Genomic DNA, 21,028 nt, shown 5'->3' with positions numbered 1-21,028 from the left:
CAACTAGTTCTGGATATTGATCAGCTAACTAGTCAGTTATACATAAATCAGTGATTCTTTGTTTTCCATTTCTTGATTTTACTTGTCGTATAGACACACTATAAATTGTATCTTAGAGAACAGCAGCATTTGGAGGATATGAAGGGCAAATGCAGCAGGTGGGAGTGTTGCATTTTGACCAGGGCATTTCATGCATCCTTTGTGCCAAGTGATGAGGAGCTAGTGATTGTACTTTGTATAGCATTTAAAGCTTTCTCAGAAGTTCGGATCAATAAACTGCCCTAATTTTGGAGGCAGTTAATTGGTTTTCTCTTTGGCTGGCATTTTGGATGACAAGTGCCCATTTGAGGGTTTTCTGTAACATCAGCGGTGGGGTCAAAATCAATGATAGCCATTCCTCACTTGGTCGAATGCTCAGTATGCTCGACTGAGACAGAACTTGCCCACAATAATCAAGGCTGACAGGCCAGTGCTGCAGTCTGCGTATGCAAGTAACAACATCACATTATTGTTTGTGGGAGCTTGCTGAGTACAAATTTGCTACCACATTTCCTCCATTACAACACTGACGTCACTTCAGTAGTACTTCATTGGCTGCAAAGTATGTTGGAATGTTGTGCTGTTGGGAAAGGAAATTTATAATTGCAAATCTTTATGAACTAAGATATAGGAACAGAAATAGACAATGCAGCCCATCGAGCCTGCGACCTCATTCAATATCATGACTGATCTTGGCCTTCATCTCTACTCTCACCCACACCCCCATCTGCCTTGATTTTGAGACGCAAAAAACCTGCCTAACGCAGCCTTAAATAAATTCATATTTCCAACCCTCTAGGGTGGAGAATTTCAAAGATTATTTTCTTCTTTTTAACATTTCAATTTTGTACCTCAGCCCTTTTTCTATACTTTACCTATTCCTGCATCGTGGCACGCCCTGAAGTCACTGGTTTAAAAAAAACTAGGGTGGGTGACAGCAAGGCTGCTGTTTTTTTCTCCTGACTGTTTCCTTGTTTTAATTTATAGGACTGCCCTATCAAAAAAAAGGTAAATGAATGAAATAAGGGAATGTCTATTCTTGGCGCTCATCACAAGAAACCAACCCAGATTTTGGCATCAAACCTGAAGAGTGAAACATTAACTAGCCAATTTAATACATTTATGAAGGCAGCAGTGACTATTTAATCCAGCCTGGTTTTGTGAATAGGCTTAAGACTCATCTCAATTTGATAATAAGAGGTTAACTACGTCTAGAGGTTAAGAGGTAGGTTCTGTACTCAGAGAGTGGTTAGAGTGTGGAATGGACTGCCTGCTGCGATAGTGGAATCAGACACTTTAGGAACTTTCAAGTGGTTATTGTATAGGCACATGGAGCACACCAGAATGACAGGGAGTGGGATAGCTTGATCTTGGTGTCGGACAAAGCTCGGCACAATATCGAGGGCCGAAGGGCCTGTTCTGTGCTGTACTGTTCTATGTTCTAACTCTGCAAATGGACAACACTAGTTTAGGTTCCGAAAAGCAAACAAGAGTAGGTACTGGTGCCTGAGGCAACAGACATATGACACTGCTGAAATCTCAGTATATGGTTTGGCTAGAATCATTTAAGCTAAATTTCACTTCTACGAGGTAAGGAGGCCTAAATGTTAAAGAACATTAAGTATATTTTCTACCGTCTGCGCAGAAAGTCAAATATTGGGCTGGATTCTCCGGTTCCCCAGCCGCATGTTTCTCGACGGCATGCTGTTCACTAGCGGCGGTATTCTATCTTCCCGCCGCTTGCCAATGGAAATTCCCATTGTCGCCACCTGATGCCGCTGGGAACCTCACTGGCGTAGGTGCCAGCTGGAAAAGTGAATTGCAACGACTCGAGAATTCCAATCACCATTTTGATATTACTGTGTAATGGTGTCTGCAATCCAAAGAGACACGTTTGGGGTCGTTTGCCTAAATTGGGGTAATTTTTGTTGGATCGTGTCCTTGGGTTACAAGCAAAATCTTTTGCATTACTGTGGTAAACAATGTCAGTGAGCCCAATGAACAAATCATAGGGAACATCTGAATAGAAACTTTGGTTCTAAGACCTTTTCATTTCACCTTACAATATGAGATACCAGTCCCACCAAAATGGTCAATTTCACATTTGTCCACATTATACTCCATCTACTTTTGTAACCTCCTTACGGTATCATCACAATTCACTTTCCCATCATTACACACGCACAAAAACACACAGAAAAACAATTGCTGGACACCACTTTATTTGATAGTTCTAATTCCTACACCAAGACAATTAGAAATTAGTGCGAATGTAAGCAGGCTTGTTTTGCTCTGTATCTTACAGCTGCCAGTCAACCACCACACTCTCATTCCAGTGCCGTTTCTTTTTGCAAGCAAACCAAGACCTTGAGGAAGGAGAAATCACAGCCAAATCAAATCCTGCCCGCACCCCACATTTACACACATTCCACACCAGCTCCTTGCCAATTAAGAATTGGAGCAACGGCAGATTTTACCCTCCCTAACCCAAGGGAGCCAATTGTAGCACCCCAGCTGTGACCTTAGCTGAGTTGATTTAATGCAGCACAGAGCAGGTATTGAACTTGTGACCTTCCAGTCAGTTGGCCTCAGTTATATACTGTCTTCACCAAGTACGTATTTGAAAAGCTCTCCATTTTGGTTTAAAGTTATTTACAAAAGCACCCTATGAGCTGGTTGGTTTGACAATTAGACATAATTTTTGCAACTTTTCCAAGCTAAATACAGAAACATATTTTGCTCAACTGAGCTCGGAATGTCATCAGCCTTGATGCTTTATTTAAAGCGCGACTTTAGTGATTTGTTTTAAGTTTTATCATTGCACATGTGGATTGCAGTTTTAAAATTAACATAGAAAGGAGCATTTTAACACAATGCCCAAGATGATCATTGCACCTGAGCCAGAAACATTCTCTCAATGCCACATTGAACATGCTAAATGTAAGCACTCCCTGACATTCAACAGATTCTATTGTACATTTCTAATCATTTGACTTTTTAATACAATGGATTTAGCAATAGATAATCAGAAAAATCAACGTTTTTCAAAATGTGTTTGCAAACTTTAAATTCCAGCTAACTACAATTAAATATAAAGTCCCTGGTAAGCCAGTTAGGCTCCACACCAAATTCAGCTAAACTGATAATTACACCACTGTAGTTCCAAACCTGCCACTAACTGAGTTGGCACCAAATGCAAATTAGAGAATTTATCAAATGCAAGAAAAGTAATTTTGCAAACTAAAATTTAGTGCCAATTTCAGATTCCTGCCAATTTAGCCATGTTAAGCTGAAACATATGAATAATAAACATAATTTCATAGAATATGGCATAATTTAACAACTGTTGGAGCATGTTGCTATTGTAGAGCAGTCTTCAGGCGCAAACTTTATACAATCTGGAAGGTTTAGTTGAAATTTTGAATCAATATGATGGTGTGACAGTCAACAAGGTCATGACTTACGAATGGGACAGGAATTACAAAGAACTTTAAGGATGTGACAGAAAAAAACTTCACGCAAATCAGGATCCAATTTCAAGATTCCATGCCATTCTACTTCTTCGGCAGTCCTTCAGGATTGAGAATGACTTCCTTCCACTTTGGTTCAATCGGTTCTGAGGTGGCTACGTCCAATGTGCAATGGGTGCGTTGTTTGGAGTCAGATAGATGGGGTGTTGGGGCAGGGGCGCTTGGGCGCTCTCCCAGATGCCTCATCTTTGTCACTATATGAATAGAAACAGTGCGATTCTCCGGTGCTTCACCATCATTTTTCTCTCGAGCAGAACAATCAAGCAAATTGGCCTGGATTTTTCAGTCCGCAGTGAAGTGATTGTGCTCATAACTGGCCTTGATAAGAAGTGCTCAAAGAGACTTCTGGTGTAAACTTTGCCTTTTCCACCTTGGTTTACTTTTCTCTCATGGATTGTAAGCTTTTCTGAGTAGGCCAACATATCCCTAATTATGTCAGAGAACGTGGCGGTGGTGAACAGCCTTCTGGAACCACTGCAGCCCAGATGGCATAAGTACACCTACAGTGCTGCTGGGAATGGAATTCAATAATTTGATCCCATTACAGTGAAAGAACGGGATATAGATCCAAGTCGGGATAGTGTGTAGCTAGAAGGGAGCTTTCAGGTGGTGGTGCTCCAATGCATCTGCTGCCTTTGTCCTTCTGCGTGGTAAAGGTTTTAGGTTTGGAAGCTGCTGTCGAAGGAGCCTTGGTGAATTCCTGCTGTGCACCTGGTTTATCATACATACTTCTGCCACTGTGCATTAGGGGCAGAGGGAGTGAATATTTGGATGGGGTACCAATCAATTTTTTCTTGGATGTGGTTGAGTGTTTTTGGAACTGTACACATCCAGGCAAAATGGAGAGCATTCCATCATTCTCCTGACGTGTGCGTTGTTATGGTGGATGGGGGACAGGTCTTGGAGAGTCAGTGATCTGCTTCTGTAGTCACATTATTTATATGGTGGCCCAGTTCAGTTTCTGGTCAATGTTAACCACCTGGATGTTGACAGTGGAGAATTCAACAATGGCAATTGAATGTCAAGTGGAGATGGTTACATTCTCTCTTGTTGAAGATGGCCATTGCCTGGCACTTGTGAAGCACAAATATTATTTTCCATTTCTCAGCTTAAGCCTGAATATTGTCTGGTCTTGCTGCATGTTGGCATTAACTGCCTCAGTGTCTGAGCCATCGCGGATAGTACAGGACTCTGCAATCGTTATCAAACATCCCCACTTCTAAGCTTACGATGGAAAGAAGATCACTGATAATCAGCTGAAGATGGTTGGGCCGAGGACACTGCCCTGAGGAACTCCTGCAAAAATGTCTTGGGATTGAGACAATTGACCTTCAACTACTATGGACATCTTCCTTTGTGAATGATTCCAGCTAGTGGAGTGTTTTCCCCCTATTCCCACTGACTTCAGTTTGGTCAAAGCTTTTAGTTACCACCCTCAGTTAAATGTTGCCTTGATGTCAAAGATATCCACTCTGACCTCCTCCCTTGGGTTCAGCTCTTTTGCCCACGGTTGGACCAAAGCAGTGGTGGGGTCAAGTGAGCATCAGTGAGCAGGTTTTTGCTGTGTCGGTGCCACTTGATAGGAGGAGGCTGATATGGTGTTGAGAATCTTATAACTTTATAATTGTATGTTTTGGGATTGTGCCTTTAATTTAAGATAAAATGAAGGGGGTCATGTGACCAGTTCTGAAGTCTGACTGACAAGCCCTGGGTGGTATGATTGATAGAGATTTAAAGGATAGCTGAGATTGTTAAGATTGAAGGTATTTGCACTTGGAAACAAAGGCAGTAGAGTGTTCCATCAGTGGATAGACCACAAGTCTCCGAAGAAGTGTGGAAAGTATCAGGTTATAAACAGGAGTTTTAAACTGCCCATTTGTTTCCAGGATAGGATAGAGTTGGAGCCTAAATAGCTAATTAGCATTTGTACCTGAATACAAGGTCCATGTGATTCATGTTGCCATGGTGAAGGGAGCCGAGGAAGCCATTGTAAAAATTGGGTTACAGACCTTCCTAAAATATACTGAATATCAGTGTTAATTTGCCCAGGTCGAGCAAAGGGTGCAGCTAAAGACCATAAGTCTTTATGGTTCACCCCACAGTAATGTAGTTCGGAGCTCACACTTGAATTGGAAAGTCCAGAATCTGGAATTAAAACTGGGCTGGGAGATTTGTCTAGCCTATAATAGAGCAGCTTTTTATGAGCGGCCGCATTTCAATTTTTTTCCTCATTCATGGGACTGGTGAAGAAATTTCATAAAGATAAGGGTCTGGATTCCCCCGCTGCGCCACATTTGTTTTACCCTGCCGGCGGGATGCTCTGTTATGCCGGCTGGTCAATTGTGAGGCAGCCCCACGCTGTCAGGAAACCCCCAGGCTGCTGGCAAAAGGGAGCATCCCGCCGGTGGAGAATCCAGCCCAAGGCATTTGAAATTCATCTTGCTATTAAATCAACAGAAAATGTACATTTTTCTGAACATGCTACAAACCAGGTAACTAATTTCTTAGCTTATTTCCTCGTCTAATTTAACGAGATATTTGGCATTGCTTTTGCTTACACAAGTAGTCAACATTTGCCCCTACACTCGATGTCGCACAGGAGAGTATTTCCAGAGGATAAAAGACACAGAAAACATTTGAAGGAAAATTGTTGATCACTAAACAATATAAAATTTATAAAGCTTTGCACAAAAATGCAATCATTCAGGGGAGGCACACCCCCCCCCCCCCCCCCCCCCCCCCCCCAGTTGCTGTGAAATCCATCCCCAGTGTCCCGCAACAAATAAAATGATTGAGAATGATCGAAGTGGAGGCTGGTCATTTAGCATTGTTTCGTTCACTCATCCGTACCACCAAACACAGTGAGGGGATTGTGTCAGACTGTTGACTGACAGGCAAGTAGCCAATCAAAAATAGCAAAACCTGCCACAATCCTATGGCCAATTATGGCACGACAATTAGCAGGCAAGGTTGTGTTGTAAACACTCCCACCTGTGGGAGCAGTTAAAAGAATCCTCACCATGAAACATTAATGTTACGAAAGGTTGGCAGGCCAAATAGAAAGCTTTGGTGGTCTGGGCACTGGCTTGCAGGGCGTATGTTAAATAACCCTCTGATTGAGAAGAATCTTAGCATGGGACGTGATAGGGTGGGCTAAAACCTCACTGTGAAAGTAGTCCCAAGATTAGGAGTACTGAAAGTCACCAGGCTGCAAAAGGAGAACAAATGAAAACAAATCCCCAGGAGCTAAGAATCACTTTGGACTGAGCCTGGAAAAATTGAGTGTATTGTTAAAGTATAGTGCAAAGTATACCTGTGAGTGCGCTTTTTTGGTTGCGCTGAAAGGAGGGGGAAATATTCTGTTCTGTGGTTCAAAGTACAGGTTGCCCACAAACAAATATTCAGTCCAGAGTGATTTTATTTTTCCATAGAATCCCTACAGTGCAGAAGGAGGCCATTTGGTCCATCGAGTCTGCACTGACCCTCTGAAAGAGCACTCTACCTCGGTCCACTCCCTGTCCCTGTCCAATCCCTGTAACCCCGCAAGCTTTGATCATGGCTCATCCACCTAACCTGCACATCGTATGGATTGTGGGAGGAAACTGGAGCTTCCGGAGACCCTAGGAGAATATGCATACTCCACACAGTCAACCAAAGCCAGAATCCAACCCGGGTCCCTGGCATTGTGAGGCAGCAGTGCCTTTCCCCGTTACAGTAGAATTCTTAGAATTTGAAATTCCTGTCATTTTACTCTTTTAGGGATTAACTGGATGTTTGATTTTCCTTCAAAGGTTAATGGTGTCTATGGGGATTGTAATAGAGGCGATAACTGTCCTGGCTGGATTCATCCTGCTTTTTGTGAACGGGACATACCCAGGGATGATGACAGAGTGTGTCTGGGATAATGTCCATAAGGTATGATTCTCTGAGTATGACAATGTCAGGTTTGCCTGACTTGTCACTGGGACAGTACGAAATTTTGGCATAAGCCCCACAAGATGTCAGTTGGGAGGATTTTGCAGTGTGGACAGGTCTGAGTATGTTGTTGTCATTTCTGATGCCAAAGTCAATGCCAGGTAGTCCATCCAGTTTTATAACTTTTTAGCTTTTCTCTTGCAGTTTGGTCCCACTGAGTAGTTTGCTATACCATTTCAGAGGGCAGTTCAGAGTAAAGCACATTTCTGTGGGCTTGGAGTTAATGTGGATTAAACCAGGTAAGAACAGCAGATTTCCAACCCTAAATAATAGTAAGAATATTTATTAATGTCACAAGTAGGCTTACATTAACACTGCAATGAAGTTGCTGTGAAAATATCCTCGTTGCCACACTCTGGCACTTATTCGGGTACACGGAGGGAGAATTCAGAATGTCCAATTCGCCTAACAAGCATGTCGTTCGGGAGTTGTGGGAGGAAACCAGTGCAGGATGAATCCCACGCAGACACGATGAGAACGTGTAGACTCCGTACAGACAGTGACCCAAGCCAGGAATTGAACCCGGGTCCCTGGCACTGTGAAGCAACAGTGCTAACCACTGTACGTGCTGCCCTTTAAAGGACATTAGTGAATCTGGAGCCTGTCAAGGGATCTTCCAGGCATCCAGAAATGAATCAGGCAAAGTAAGCAACCAAACACATTTCGTATTCTCTCAGACAGAAAACTAGAAAGTAAAATGAACTGATTATGCTTCACCTTGCAATATAATTTTTTACAGCAAGCGGAATAAGTAACTGGAATGTAGATATAGATCAGGTAGAAACTGAAATGTCAGAGAATCTTAATAAAAAACACTTTATATATGTGGAATTGTAACAGAGAAACTTGACATTCCAAAAATGTAGATTTTTTTCCCCCCAAGTCCAATGCTAATTGGAAGCTTAATGTGGTTAAACATCCACTTCCACCTCATTCAACAAGTTGCAACTTTTTCAAGAGTCTTTACAGCAATACTGATAGGGTAAGAGAGAAAGTTCTCATTAGTCAGTGATTCCTAATTCATTACAATGTGCAAGGAATTGAACATTGCACTATAGGAGCAAGTGTAGAATTACTGACAGCCACTTCTGGATAGCCACATTTACTTGCTGTCAGTTTCAGAGGAGTGACATCAAACACCGACAGTTTCACCATCATTACTACTAACAATTTCTGGGCCATCCTTGGTGTACGCTTCTCCTCACATTATAACAGTAACAACACTTCAAAAGAATCTGGGAGTATCATCATAATCAATAATCACTCACCTTAAGTGTGGGAGGAGAGTGGGGTAATAGAAAATTTCAGGTCTGAGCCCTTTAACTCCTAGGTTGCAACTGTAGGTTATTTGCACACTTAATGTGGAAGCAAATAGCAGCTGGCCGATGGATGGAAATGGAAGTTTCGAACTTAGGAAAGCAGGGGAAAGCTCATTGACCAGCAGGTAACTCATGGAGGGAAGGTTTTGCGAGGGTTTTGCAACAGGCAAGGAGAGGGAGGCTAGTTAAGAGGAGACTATATTTTCTTTATGGGGCCCTCCTACTCTTGATGCAACTAAGCAAAATTTGACTAATCTTGGAGGCACGCTTCAACCTTTCCAATAACAGCCCATCAGCTTTCACCAGACAAGAAAGTTGTGGAGGCTGCCCCATTCAGATTTGTATTAAGATCCAATTGGGGTCTCATCGACGTGTGCCGCCACATTATAGTAAACAGACACAATGGCAGCGAGCAGCATACAACAGGAACCATTAGGAGACCCTCCGCACCAGTTTGACTTCAAATTCATCTGGCCTTTCCTCTTTGATCTACTTGGAACCCCTTTTATTAAATTCTTAAATGCTTAACTGGATTACCAACATACCAGGAAGCAGAATAACCTCTCAGTCAGATCAGCATATCGATCAAGATATATGTTCAGAAGAAAAGCCATCAAAATGTCATCACTCTCATGATGCTACATAATTAAAACAAACAAATATCTTCACAAAGCAATGTGTGGCTCAGCTGGTAGCATGGTTACCTCTGAATCAGCAGGTCGTGGGTTGATGTCCCACTCTACGACTTGAGCACACAATCTAGGCTGACACTCCAGCGCAGTACCAAATAAGTGCTGCACTGTTGGAGGTGCCGCCTTGTGGATGAGATGTTAAATGGAGGCCTATCTGCCCATTCAGAAAAATCCAATTATCATTATTTTGAAGTGTAATTATCCCCAGTGGCCCGGCCGATATTTATCCCTCAAACAACATCACAAAACCAGATAATCACGTTCCTGTTTGTGGGAGTTTTGTGTGTGCAAAGGGATTGCTGAATTTTCCACATTACAACAGTGCATCTTTGGCTGTAAAGCACTTTGGAACAGGCAATGGCTATGAAAGGTCTTTTCTCTCGAGGTATATGTAAACTAAGGTAAGATAAATGAATATATACAACTTGGCAATACAATGCAACACAATAGTCACCCTAGAATAACTGATTTAACAGCTGATACCATTGATTGTAATCTATCTGCCTGATTTTAAAATGTGGAGGGACATGAAAAGAGAAGCTGATCTAGTTTCAAGAGATCCATGTATGTAACCTAATGATTTATGGTCAGTGCTACTGGGTGAATTCACACTAGAATTGTCATCTTCACTTCAAAACATTCTTTACAACTCTGAACTTGTTGATACATTATTATGAATGATGCATACTACTATCATCATGCAAACTGATCATCAATTAGTGGCAAGGAAGTGATATCCCATGAACTGCCTTTAGGGCTGCATGATAGTACAGTGGTTAGCACTGCTGCCTCACAGCACCAGCGTTCAATTCCAGCCTTGGGTCACTGTCCGTGATGTGTTTATACATTCTCCCCGTATCTGCGTGGGTTTCCTCCAGGTGCCCAATTTTCTCCCACTCTCCAAACATGCATGGGTTAGGTGGATTGGCCATGCTAAATTTCTCCATGGTGTCCAGGGATGTGTAGGTTCGGTTATAGGGATAGGGCTGGATGGATGGTGAGTGAACATGGGTGGAATGCTCTTTGGGAGGGTCGCTGCAGACACTATGGGCCGAATGACTTCCTTCTGCACTGTCGGTATTCTATGGATAAATTGCACATTGCCGCACATTGCTAGTTCTTTTGGGCTGCTCCGCCAAAGTCTTTCCCTGCACGGCATCTCACCAATGACTTTCTTGCAGCATTAATAAAGTTGCACATTGATTGTTCATCAAACTTGCCATAGAAAACTGACAGTGCAAGTACTCTTTTAGCATGATAATTATTAATGACTGCTAATAAACGTAGCCCAGAAAGCAAACAAATTAAACTGTGGAATCTCATTCCTTCAGTTTGAGAATTGTTGCTGACTATTTGATAAATGTCAAATTTGAATTAGTTTTTTTTCCGTTGCTTTTTCTTTCTTCCCTCTCTCTCTTAATCCAGTCATTCCTGCTCTTTATTTTTCTAACGGTGCTCCAGTTTATCCTCCTCCTCAGTCATTCCTCTTCATCTCTTAAAATCTTTAATTTCAATAGTAAAGGAGATAAACTGTTTGACTCCTTGTTTACTAAATTCCCAAATACCATAATATCCTCCAACTTATCAGCTCAACTTACCAGTAACTTTTTGGGCAAGTTTTTTAAAACATGTTCAAACATGTATAATTGAGATTCCCTTCCCCCCCCCCCCCCCCAGCAAAATCTGGGTCATTAAATCTGATTGCGTACCTTGAATTCTCTTCCTTTAAACTAAATGTAGCAAGAAATGCTCTGAAACGTCTGGAATTAATCTTGCACGCTCCCTACAATGTTCCCATTGCTGTTAGACAGACTGTCTTTGCAGAACTTCAGTCACCTGGTACGGAAACACAACCTAAAACCTCAAAGAAGAGGGAAGTTAGATACTTCCACCATTTATGTTGACCTTGGGAAGTTGTACCAACGAGTACATCATCTGTTTTACACATTTAGTTGTTACTATGTGGTGTTAAGCCAATTCAGTCAGGCCTATTAAAAAGCAGTGTCTTCTGAACATCAGTTCCTCAGACCAGACAAAATTGAACTGGAGTTTTTGTTTACTTTGTAAAGAAAGCCTCCTACTTTTTGTTAAGAACAAATGTTTTCTTTAAAAATGCGCCAACAGCAACCACCATTTTCAAGGAAATTTCTTTTAACTCGTAACTGGTGTGCAAGGACATGACTAAAAAGCATTAAATAAATCATAAGGAAAGACTTTCAACTTTGAAACACCATTATGCTCATCAGCAATTCTCAACACCAATTCAACTCAGCTACAGCTTCAAAATAAAAAAACAGAAGTACAATTAAGCATTATTTTAGCAAACAAATACAACATTTTGCAGTATTTTGTTGTTTTATAAGCTAAATTCCTTCCGGGCCCTAAAAGCCCTCTGGCAAAAATCAATGCTACTCCTGGGCAAATAAGCAATTTAATCAGTTTGCCCCAATATCACACCATCTGGCAATGATTACTTTCAAGATAGATTGCACAGTAAATAGAACAAAAAAAAACAAACCCACTGATGATACCACACTGCCATTCTTTTCTCTTGTGAAAGGTCAGCACAACTCAAACAGTTAGGGATCTATTTATTAAACCTGAAAGAATTTGTATAACTCGCCATCCCCAATGGTACGTAATTAGTGTTCAGAAAGTTTAATTTTACTATTTTTGACTTGAATCATTTTAAAATTCAAATTTCCTGTACACAACCTTTTTTTTTTTAAAATCGCTTATTGTCACGAGTAGACTTCAATGAAGTTACTGTGAAAAGCCCCTAGTCGCCACATTCCGGCGCCTGTCCGGGGAGGCTGGTACGGGAATCGAACCATGCTGCTGGCCTGCTTGGTCTGCTTTAAAAGCCAGCGATTAGCCCTGTGAGCTAAACCAGCCCCTTTTTTAAAAAAAGCTCACAAGAATACAGACTGGCAGTGGGTTTGTTTTTATTTGTTCTATTTACTATGCAATCAATCGTGACAACAATTTGTGTCCCCATTTTAAATTATTGTACTGAGCAGCAGTAATGTGTGTGTTAACTTTTCAACACAATGTAACTAGTAGGGGATAACGGAGGGCCTACATGGTGAGAAAATAGAAAGGTTTAGCTCATTGGTCTAAATGGCCATTTCCTTGTCTCAAAATACTAAATTATTAAATCATCTAAAAATATATGAGCTAAAAGATACTATGTTGACGAAGGTGATACAATATCTCATAATTCAGACAATTTTATGAATCGCATTTGAGCACGTGACTAATACCAACAAATTAAATGAAAATCGCTTTTTGTTACAAGTCGGCTTCAAATGAAGTTACTGTGAAAAGCTCCTAGTCGCCACATTCCAGCGCCTGTTACTATAAGATTCAGGGTGGGAGATATAGGAGGGATGTCTGAGGTAGTAGGTTCTTTACTCAGAGAGTGGTTAGGGTGTGGAATGGACTGCCTGTTGTGATAGTAGAGTCGGACACTTTAGGAACTTTCAAGTGGTTATTGGTAGGCACATGGAGCACACCACAATGACAGGGAGTAGGATAGCTTGATCTTGGTTTCGGACAAAGCTCGGCAGAACATTGAGCGCCAAAGGGCCTGTTCTGTGCTGTACTGTTCTATGTTCAAATGTGAGTCCACCTATTGCACACTGGGAGTTAACTTAGAATAGAACTAACATTTATTACATAAAGTTAACAATGTAGTTTTGCATCAATGAAAAGATTGTGGGAGAGCTCATTTTGATAAAATCAGAAGCTGTACATGCTTTCTTTCATTTCAGTGTTTTTGAAATCTCTCTGCATGAAGCAAAAGGAATGTACTTGGCTGTCCCAATGCGTCTTCGCGACAGTATGATACAGGTTTGCGATACAGGTACAGGTCAAATCTGAATAAAATCTCACCTTTGTCAAGCGATACCTAAGCAAGACCAGAGACATTTTCTGAAGAAGGACTGGGGAGCAGGGAGGAAAGTCACAGAGTGACGTACCTTGAGCACCTCATGAGTTTTCTCAGTGTGGTACTTTTAGATGCTAGTCAAGGAATCATGCACATCTCAAGGAGACTTTAAGAGCAGAAGGAGAAAAGCAAGAACATTTTTATTTGGAAGTCTGCATGAAGTGGGAGGGTTTGAAGTAACCCCTTCACAATCACAAAGTATAGAATTCCTTTGAAGCAACTGCAGCTTGTTAAACATTTGTGGAAGTCGTCATGCAGGATTTATAATTAGACCTTACAGTACAGAAGCACAAAGATTTTGTTCTAGATCCCATAGGTAGCCTGCAGAATTTCAGAACAGGATATTCCACGAGGTACTTTTGAAAGGGACCATTTACTCGTTGGCATGAATCAACATAGCAATAAAATCTGGGAGCAACATTTGCTGAATTGCAACATGAAATGAGCTATGTACGGCATCAAAAGTGAAGCATAGGAATATGTTTATAGTTGAAAGCCTGAGGGATAGCACTTCTGCTTCACAAAACTGTTCAAAGTTTTCATTCCTATTGCAAGTATAGAAAATGCCGATATCACAAAATGAAATATACTGATTCTAAATGCAGTTTATGTTCACAACAAGCATTTTCTTCTCCCAGACCATTTAATGTATGCCTGGAGCATAAATTAAACCATCCCACATGTACTACAGCAGACCAGACCATGATCACAATAAGCATGCACACAGCTCAAATTATGGCTATTCGATATTACAACTCATAGAAGGGCCTTCAAACAGAATATTTTGGATAGAAGTATTTAAAAGAGATATGCAATCATTTGATGTATCCTTCTTTAAAAGAAATGGTGTTCTGTGCTTACAACATGCTTTCAGTTCCTTCACATTCACTCTTCGCTATTATACACTAAAAGTAGCCTGAACATTACCAATTCCTCCACTGAACAGATTTCAGCAGCTTTAATACATCACAACTTTTAGCTCTCTCAAGACACTGCTGAGAATGACTTTTGAATGACATATGCACCAGCCTACTCAACAATACAACTATCAAATTTTCTAGCTGCTGGAGTATTGAACCCTGCACATGCTTACCAGGGCAGAAAGAATCCAAGTCTGGCTTCTTGGCTGTGGTTCTGGTTGGGGAGCTGAGCTCCGACTCTGGGACTCGAGGGCTTTCCACAAACTTCGCCTTCCTCAGTGGGGCTGGGACAAGAGAGGAAGAGGGTCGTAAGTGAGGGGAACAGCAGGCAACAGATGGAAGCAGTTAACTAAACGGCCCACTGTGACGGAGACGGATTGAATTACTTTATTTGTGGTGCTGCATGAAAGCAGCTGTACTAACCATCTACAACAGAAAAACAAGGTGTCTTGTTTTTCAATAAATACACTATATGCAAAACCATCATGCACCAACTAATGAAGATTTTGTCCCATTTACTTCAGCTGTCCTTGGTAAAAACTCTAATACGCGTCACTTATATTTAATTAACCTTTATACCGCCTGCCAGGAAACATTGTAAATCAGACAGTACTATACACAACATATGAGTTTAGCAGACTAGAGGTTAAAGCAAAAATGAAAGTACTGTACAATATGCACACAAGAGATTCACTATGGGTCAACTGTAATTCAAAACTATTACAAAACTCACATCCGTTTAAAACGTTTGTATTCTGCCTAAAAACAATAAGAGTAATGTTTAGCATTTCCATAGGAAATCAGCTCTTAGTTTTTGGCAAGGAAACATGTAGAGTCTCAGTTATTTTCCTTTGCTTATTTTTCTGCTATCTCATAAGTATTTGTTTCTTTAAAAACATACAGCTCAAAAAACAAACCACCACTGAATATAATATTTCCAATAATATTTAATTTCTCTCTGATGTCACATCACACACCAAATATAGACCACATTAATTCTGTTAATCTGTGAGGATTCTAAATAAGGGCATTTCATGTTGCCATTCTAAAATGGCTGACATGTACATCATGATTTATACTTATTAAATCAGAGACAACATTAAATTAGGCAGTTGACATAGGCTGCAGTTAGTTTACATGACACTCTTAATATTTCTGCTCTTGCGTTTTTACTTATCTGCGTCCCCCTCTGTGGTTTCTGTGCTTCATGCTTCAATCATAATTCTATTCTCAGTCCTTTTATTAAGGATAACCAGAGCTGGCACCTAACAGGTATAAGTGAGGTCCAAAAAGACTCACCCATCACCGAGAGAGAAAAAAAAAAGAACTGCCAAGCTTTGCACTTGTAACTTATCTCTGCACTTTCCAGCAGTGGTCATATGTAAGCATTTGGCAAAAGTAAAATCAGAGACCTCTATGATACCTCACAGAGTCAAACTGCCTGCTTGCACTCAACCATCTTACTTTTATGTTAAGAATAAATACTTTGATGAGGAATTCGCCAGAGGCCGAGGAGCTCTAAAGCAATAAGCATTAAAATTATCTTGAAGTAATAACAAGTACATTTGTTTCAGTAGCAGTTGCAGTTTAGTGCATTCCAACACACTACAGAACTCTGCAATAATAAACGACCTATCTGTATTTAATTGCATAACACTTCAGGCAGTAAGCCAAAGGAAATAAATTTGAGACCAAGCTGGTATCTTTCAACCAGTTGGTCAATAAGTAAAGCTTCATTCAACAATGCATGGTCTCCAACATTTTCTCCACACCAGGACCAGAACACATTATTAACTGCTTTGAAAACACTAACATTTCATACCATTCGCATTACAGAAGGAGAAAGGAAAGGAACAAAGGAGCAAGGATTACTATCCCAATATTGTGCTCACTTTACTTTGGTTATAACAATCTCATTTGACATCTCCGCACTGCACCAAAGAGATTGTTCAACTACTGGCAGCCAGTAAGCATGCAAAACACTGGATACTGCAAACATTCCAGGCTTATTTCCTATCCAAGTGATCACAGATTAGAGTTTCAACTTTTATTATACATTTCTACGATTCTTCTTTAACCTCACAGTACTGCTCAATTCACATATCCAGAATGTAGTCAAAATAATCACTAAATTTAACCCTGTCACCCAGCATTTGCAGTGTAACTTCTCTGATTCTCAGGATTTGTTGTGAGGTTATCATTTCACCCCGATCACAATCCACATCAAGTAAACAGAACGCCCAAAATATCTAAATTTACCAAACAAGACTATAACTTACAATACTGCTGAGTTTAGATTGCTACATTAAGCAAACTGACAGTAAAGATCATGCAATTAAGCTGCAGTTAAACTGCTCCTTTCCCCTTGATATAAAGTATTTTTCACTGGAGTGCACCAAGGCAAAGGTAGCGGCACAACTCAGGCACGAGATTCTGATGGCAGGGGAAAATGAGGGGACAGAGGGAGCATCGGGTGTCGTTCTACGCCGATGACCTCTTGCTGTATGTTTCGGATCTGTTGGAGAGTATGGGAAGGATTATGGGCTTGTTGGGGAGGTTTGGAGGGTTCTTGGGATACAAGCTGAATGTAGGGAAATGTGAGGTATTCCTGGTGAATGAGCTGGTACAGTGGGCTAATTTAGGGTAGATGCCATTTACGGTAGCGAGGGATAGGTTTAGGTACTTGGGGATTCAGGTAGTGAGACAATGGAGGGGGTTCCATAAGTGGAACTTAACGAAGCTGGTGCAGGAGGCCAGGGAGGATTTTAAGAGGTGTGATACACTGCACTTAACAATGGCGGGGAGGGTCCAAGTGGTGAAAATAAATATTCTGCCAAGGTTCTTGTTTATCTTTCAGGCTCTCCCGATCTTTATGCCAAATGCCTTTTTTCAGAAAGTGGACACAATCATCTCTGACTTTGTATAGGCGGGGAAGGTGCCGAGGCTGGTGGGCATCGCCACCGGGGGTAGCAGCATGGTTGGGTGAGCTGTATAACTTCCGGCGGTTACAGAAGATAAAGTATGAGTTAAGGGGGCTCAGCAGGGAAGTTTGAGAAAAGGTGGGGGATGCTTGTGACCATGTTTGTGGAGCTGTTCGTCGCCGGGGGGGGGGGGGGGGGGGGGGGGGGGGGGGGGTGTGTATGATGAAAAAGGAGAAAAATCTGTACAAACTCAATAGTTAATTGGTGGGGAGAATGTTTCCCGGGGTGTTTATTTGATGTAACCTATTTTCCTACTTTGATACTAGTTTGAATAAAATTCGTTTCTGAAAAAAAGTCAAGAAATGACTCCCTCGGGAGGCTCCCTCATGAGATTGAATCGACAAGGGTGGTGTAATCCCCAGTTCAGTTAAAGCATATTTTTAAAAAAGTGCTCAGGTGGTTTGCTGACCCCTAGGCACTTTGTTTATTTATATTTCAATCTTGTATTAATATGAGGAAAAGCTACATGCTCCAGCCTCCACTCTCGTGCATTTAAAATAAGTTGCACAATGAACAGCTAAACTGAGACCCTCAGTTGTGTGTTGTCAATACTGTAACTTGGATCTTCCAGATTAAACCACTCTCCACAGACTGCATCTGTGACCAGTAGCTGGAATATGAGTGCATGCTGAATTCTATACAATCATCGGAAGCCATGTAGTGAGACAAACCATACAATATCAGTTTTGTCCCATTACAGTACAAGTGAGGGATGTTAATTTATGACCTGTGTTTTGTCTTTTCCCCAGTTATATAAAACCCATTCAGGACTCAAATCACCAGGTGTCTGCTGAACTCCCAGGTTATTTTACAATTCACTGCTGGTTTATTTTTATTCAGAGATATGGGTGATGATTGCTACTAGGTGAAATCATTTCCTAATACTGTTAAAGGAACAGGCCATGTCAGCAGGTTATTATATTGTACTCACCTTGTATAACCTCCAAGAATCTGCCCTTGTAGAACTTCCCTGAATACTATGCATTCTAGTCTGCTGTGTTAATGATCTGTTGAACCTATTGCACACTTGATCCATCAATAGCCAACACAAGGCAAAATATAACTGGCACCTCGCCACAGTTTCATGACCTCATTGTTCTAAAATGTGCGGTTCTGTTTTTATACTATTGTAAAATACTATTCAGGCTGCTATGTCACGGAATAGATAGAATGATACATTCCAAAGAGCTTATCAAGTTTAAAAATTGAAAATAAAGTTAAAATTCATGTCGCTGAGAGACTTGACTTAAATAGGTAGATTAGAACAAATTTGTTCCAGTGAGTATCCAACCACAACTTTTCATTCTGAATTCAAGTCCAGATAGTCCCTTTCAATCAATTTACTAAAATACCATCAGTTAACACAAGTTGAACTAAAAGCTTTTTAATATAAATGCATGTTCTCTACATATCCCAAAGGAAATACATTTTAACTGACAATTCATAAAGATCTTTATTAGATTCTAATGACCCAAACAGCTTGATTCCAAAACACTTTATTAGTTGACTTGTAATTAGCAGGAAGGCATCTATTTTAACAAGCTATTGTTATGCTGCACTACAACCTGGAATTGTAGTCATTTCTATGGAGCAGCCACCAATTGTGTGTTGCAGTCCTAAGCAACTTATAATATAAGGCAATGTCAACTTTACTTTATGGAGCAGTGATCTGTGCCATGTGGCTGTTACAATTTGGACCTTTGCCAAACATATTTGGCAAAGGGGCTGGTTTAGCTCACCAGGCTAAATCGCTGACTTTTAAAGCAGACCAAGCAGGCCAGCAGCACGGTTCGATTCCCGTACCAGCCTCCCCGGAGAGGCGCCGGAATGTGGCGACTAGGGGCTTTTCACAGTAACTTCATTGAAGCCTACTCGTGACAATAAGCGATTTTCATTTCATTTCATTCACATATTTTATTGATGCGCTCTTTAACATGCAAGTTTCCAAACACAGGCTTCACTCATTCCATGATTTAAGTTTTACAACTTTAGGAGTGCACTGAATGATATTAGCATACCACCAACCTATTCATAATTACCCCTTACTGAGAGATTCTCTCCCAGGACAAAAGACACACATGATACTCACCACAATCAGATCTTGTGGATCGGGTTAAATCACAAATACAAGTCCTTACAGAATAGATTCGCACAAGCAAAACTAGTTGAAAGTATACAACTCTATAGGACCGCAATCTCCTCTTGGAATCTTTAAATTGCAGCCTTTTCTGATTTTTGATTTATGCATATATGTCTGTCATGGACCTCTAGATTATTATTGTTACTTGGAAATGAAGGAACCCTCACTGCCTTTGACATGAAGTCCAGATTCTTCCCAGTTGTCCTCAGTTCCGTTTAAAATGTGTGCCAAGCTTGTACATATTGGAAAAAATACCGTTGTGTCACTCCTGACACACACTATGAGGATATATTGGTGGCACAATTGTTAGCACTGTTGCTTCACAGTGCCAGGGACCTGGATTCGATTCCCGGCTTGCATCACGGTCTGCGGATTTTGCACGTCCTCCCCGTGTCTGCATGGGTTTCCTCCGGGTGCTCCGGTTTACTCCCACAGTCCAAAGATGTGCAGGTTAGGTGCATTGGCTACGCTAAATCGCCCTTAGTGTTCAAAAAGGGTACGTGGGGTTGCTGAGTTGCGGAGATGGGGTGGAAGTGTGGGTACTCTTTCCAAGGGCCGGTGTAGACTCGATGGGCCGAATGATCTCCTCCTGCACTGTAAATTCTATGATTCTATATTGGAGAACTGTGTTCCTAGCTCATAACATTCCATCCCATTCACTATACTGAATGCATAATTGTGGCCTCGTAATCTATTGTTTCTCATTATGCAATCTGAGTGCATCGCAGGCGCTCAGTATTATTATTCCACATCAGTTTCACAAACTAGCCAGGCAATCTTACTCTGATTAAGTTTTGAATAAAGGCAATATCAGAGGTCTTCTGTTTTTGAGCTAGCAACTATTCTTTGAAACAAGGAAAAGGCAAAAAATATCTATGTTTGAAGGAAATAAACAAGCCCAATATATTTGTGACAATAAGCGATTATTATTATACAACCTAGTTAGGACCCTTTTAAGGGGTTCTGAGCAGTACTGTGCTTTTAAATAGGAAAACAAAGTTAAACATTCTGTATTAGTAGACAGGAAATACAATGCTATACCCTAATAATTTGAAAATGAATGCTACAAAAAACGTAACTTGCTCCATAAAACTACAGACCATTTACAATTTGCCATCATCGATTCTGCTTTACTTGATATCAAGAGAATATTCTACAAAATGTCTCCTTGACCTTCAAAGTAAAGCTCAGGACATTCCAGACTTGTCAACATCTGGGAAATGTTAGGAATGACATCTAAGTTTAGCAAGAATGATAAAAATTGCAAACTCATTTAAACATGTAACACTGCTTATTTTTAAGAATGATAGATTCTAAAATAGGTTACATTTTTAAACCAAACTGAGTGATTACCATTCCTAATCGATTACATTTGACAGACTTATATTTATATCTCCATTACTTAAGCTGGTCAGTTGCTCTCCACAGGTACGTTCCCATTGTCCAACCAGCATAGATATTGTCACATTTCACACTTTGAAGG

At 40.8% G+C, this 21,028-nt stretch overlaps 1 protein-coding gene across 17 annotated transcripts in view; it reads right to left on the bottom strand.

Moving 5' to 3' along the window:
• The window catches only part of tanc2a (tetratricopeptide repeat, ankyrin repeat and coiled-coil containing 2a), a 1,067,833-nt gene that overhangs the window by 440,190 nt on the left and 606,615 nt on the right, over positions 1-21,028 (bottom strand). For 13 of the 17 annotated variants that reach the window (XM_038778854.1, XM_038778853.1, XM_038778860.1 and 10 more), the window contains one exon: positions 14,598-14,708. The exons of the other annotated variants lie outside the window; for them this stretch is intronic. In XM_038778854.1, coding sequence (XP_038634782.1) covers positions 14,598-14,708 — 111 coding nt within the window. The remainder of the gene's footprint in view (positions 1-14,597; positions 14,709-21,028) is intronic. 17 annotated transcript variants of the gene reach the window in all.

Source organism: Scyliorhinus canicula, chromosome 19, assembly GCF_902713615.1.
Source record: "Scyliorhinus canicula chromosome 19, sScyCan1.1, whole genome shotgun sequence".
Taxonomy (NCBI): Eukaryota; Metazoa; Chordata; class Chondrichthyes; order Carcharhiniformes; family Scyliorhinidae; genus Scyliorhinus; species Scyliorhinus canicula.
Note: the sequence above shows the minus strand (reverse complement) of the source record. Positions and strands in the feature narration are given on the sequence as shown.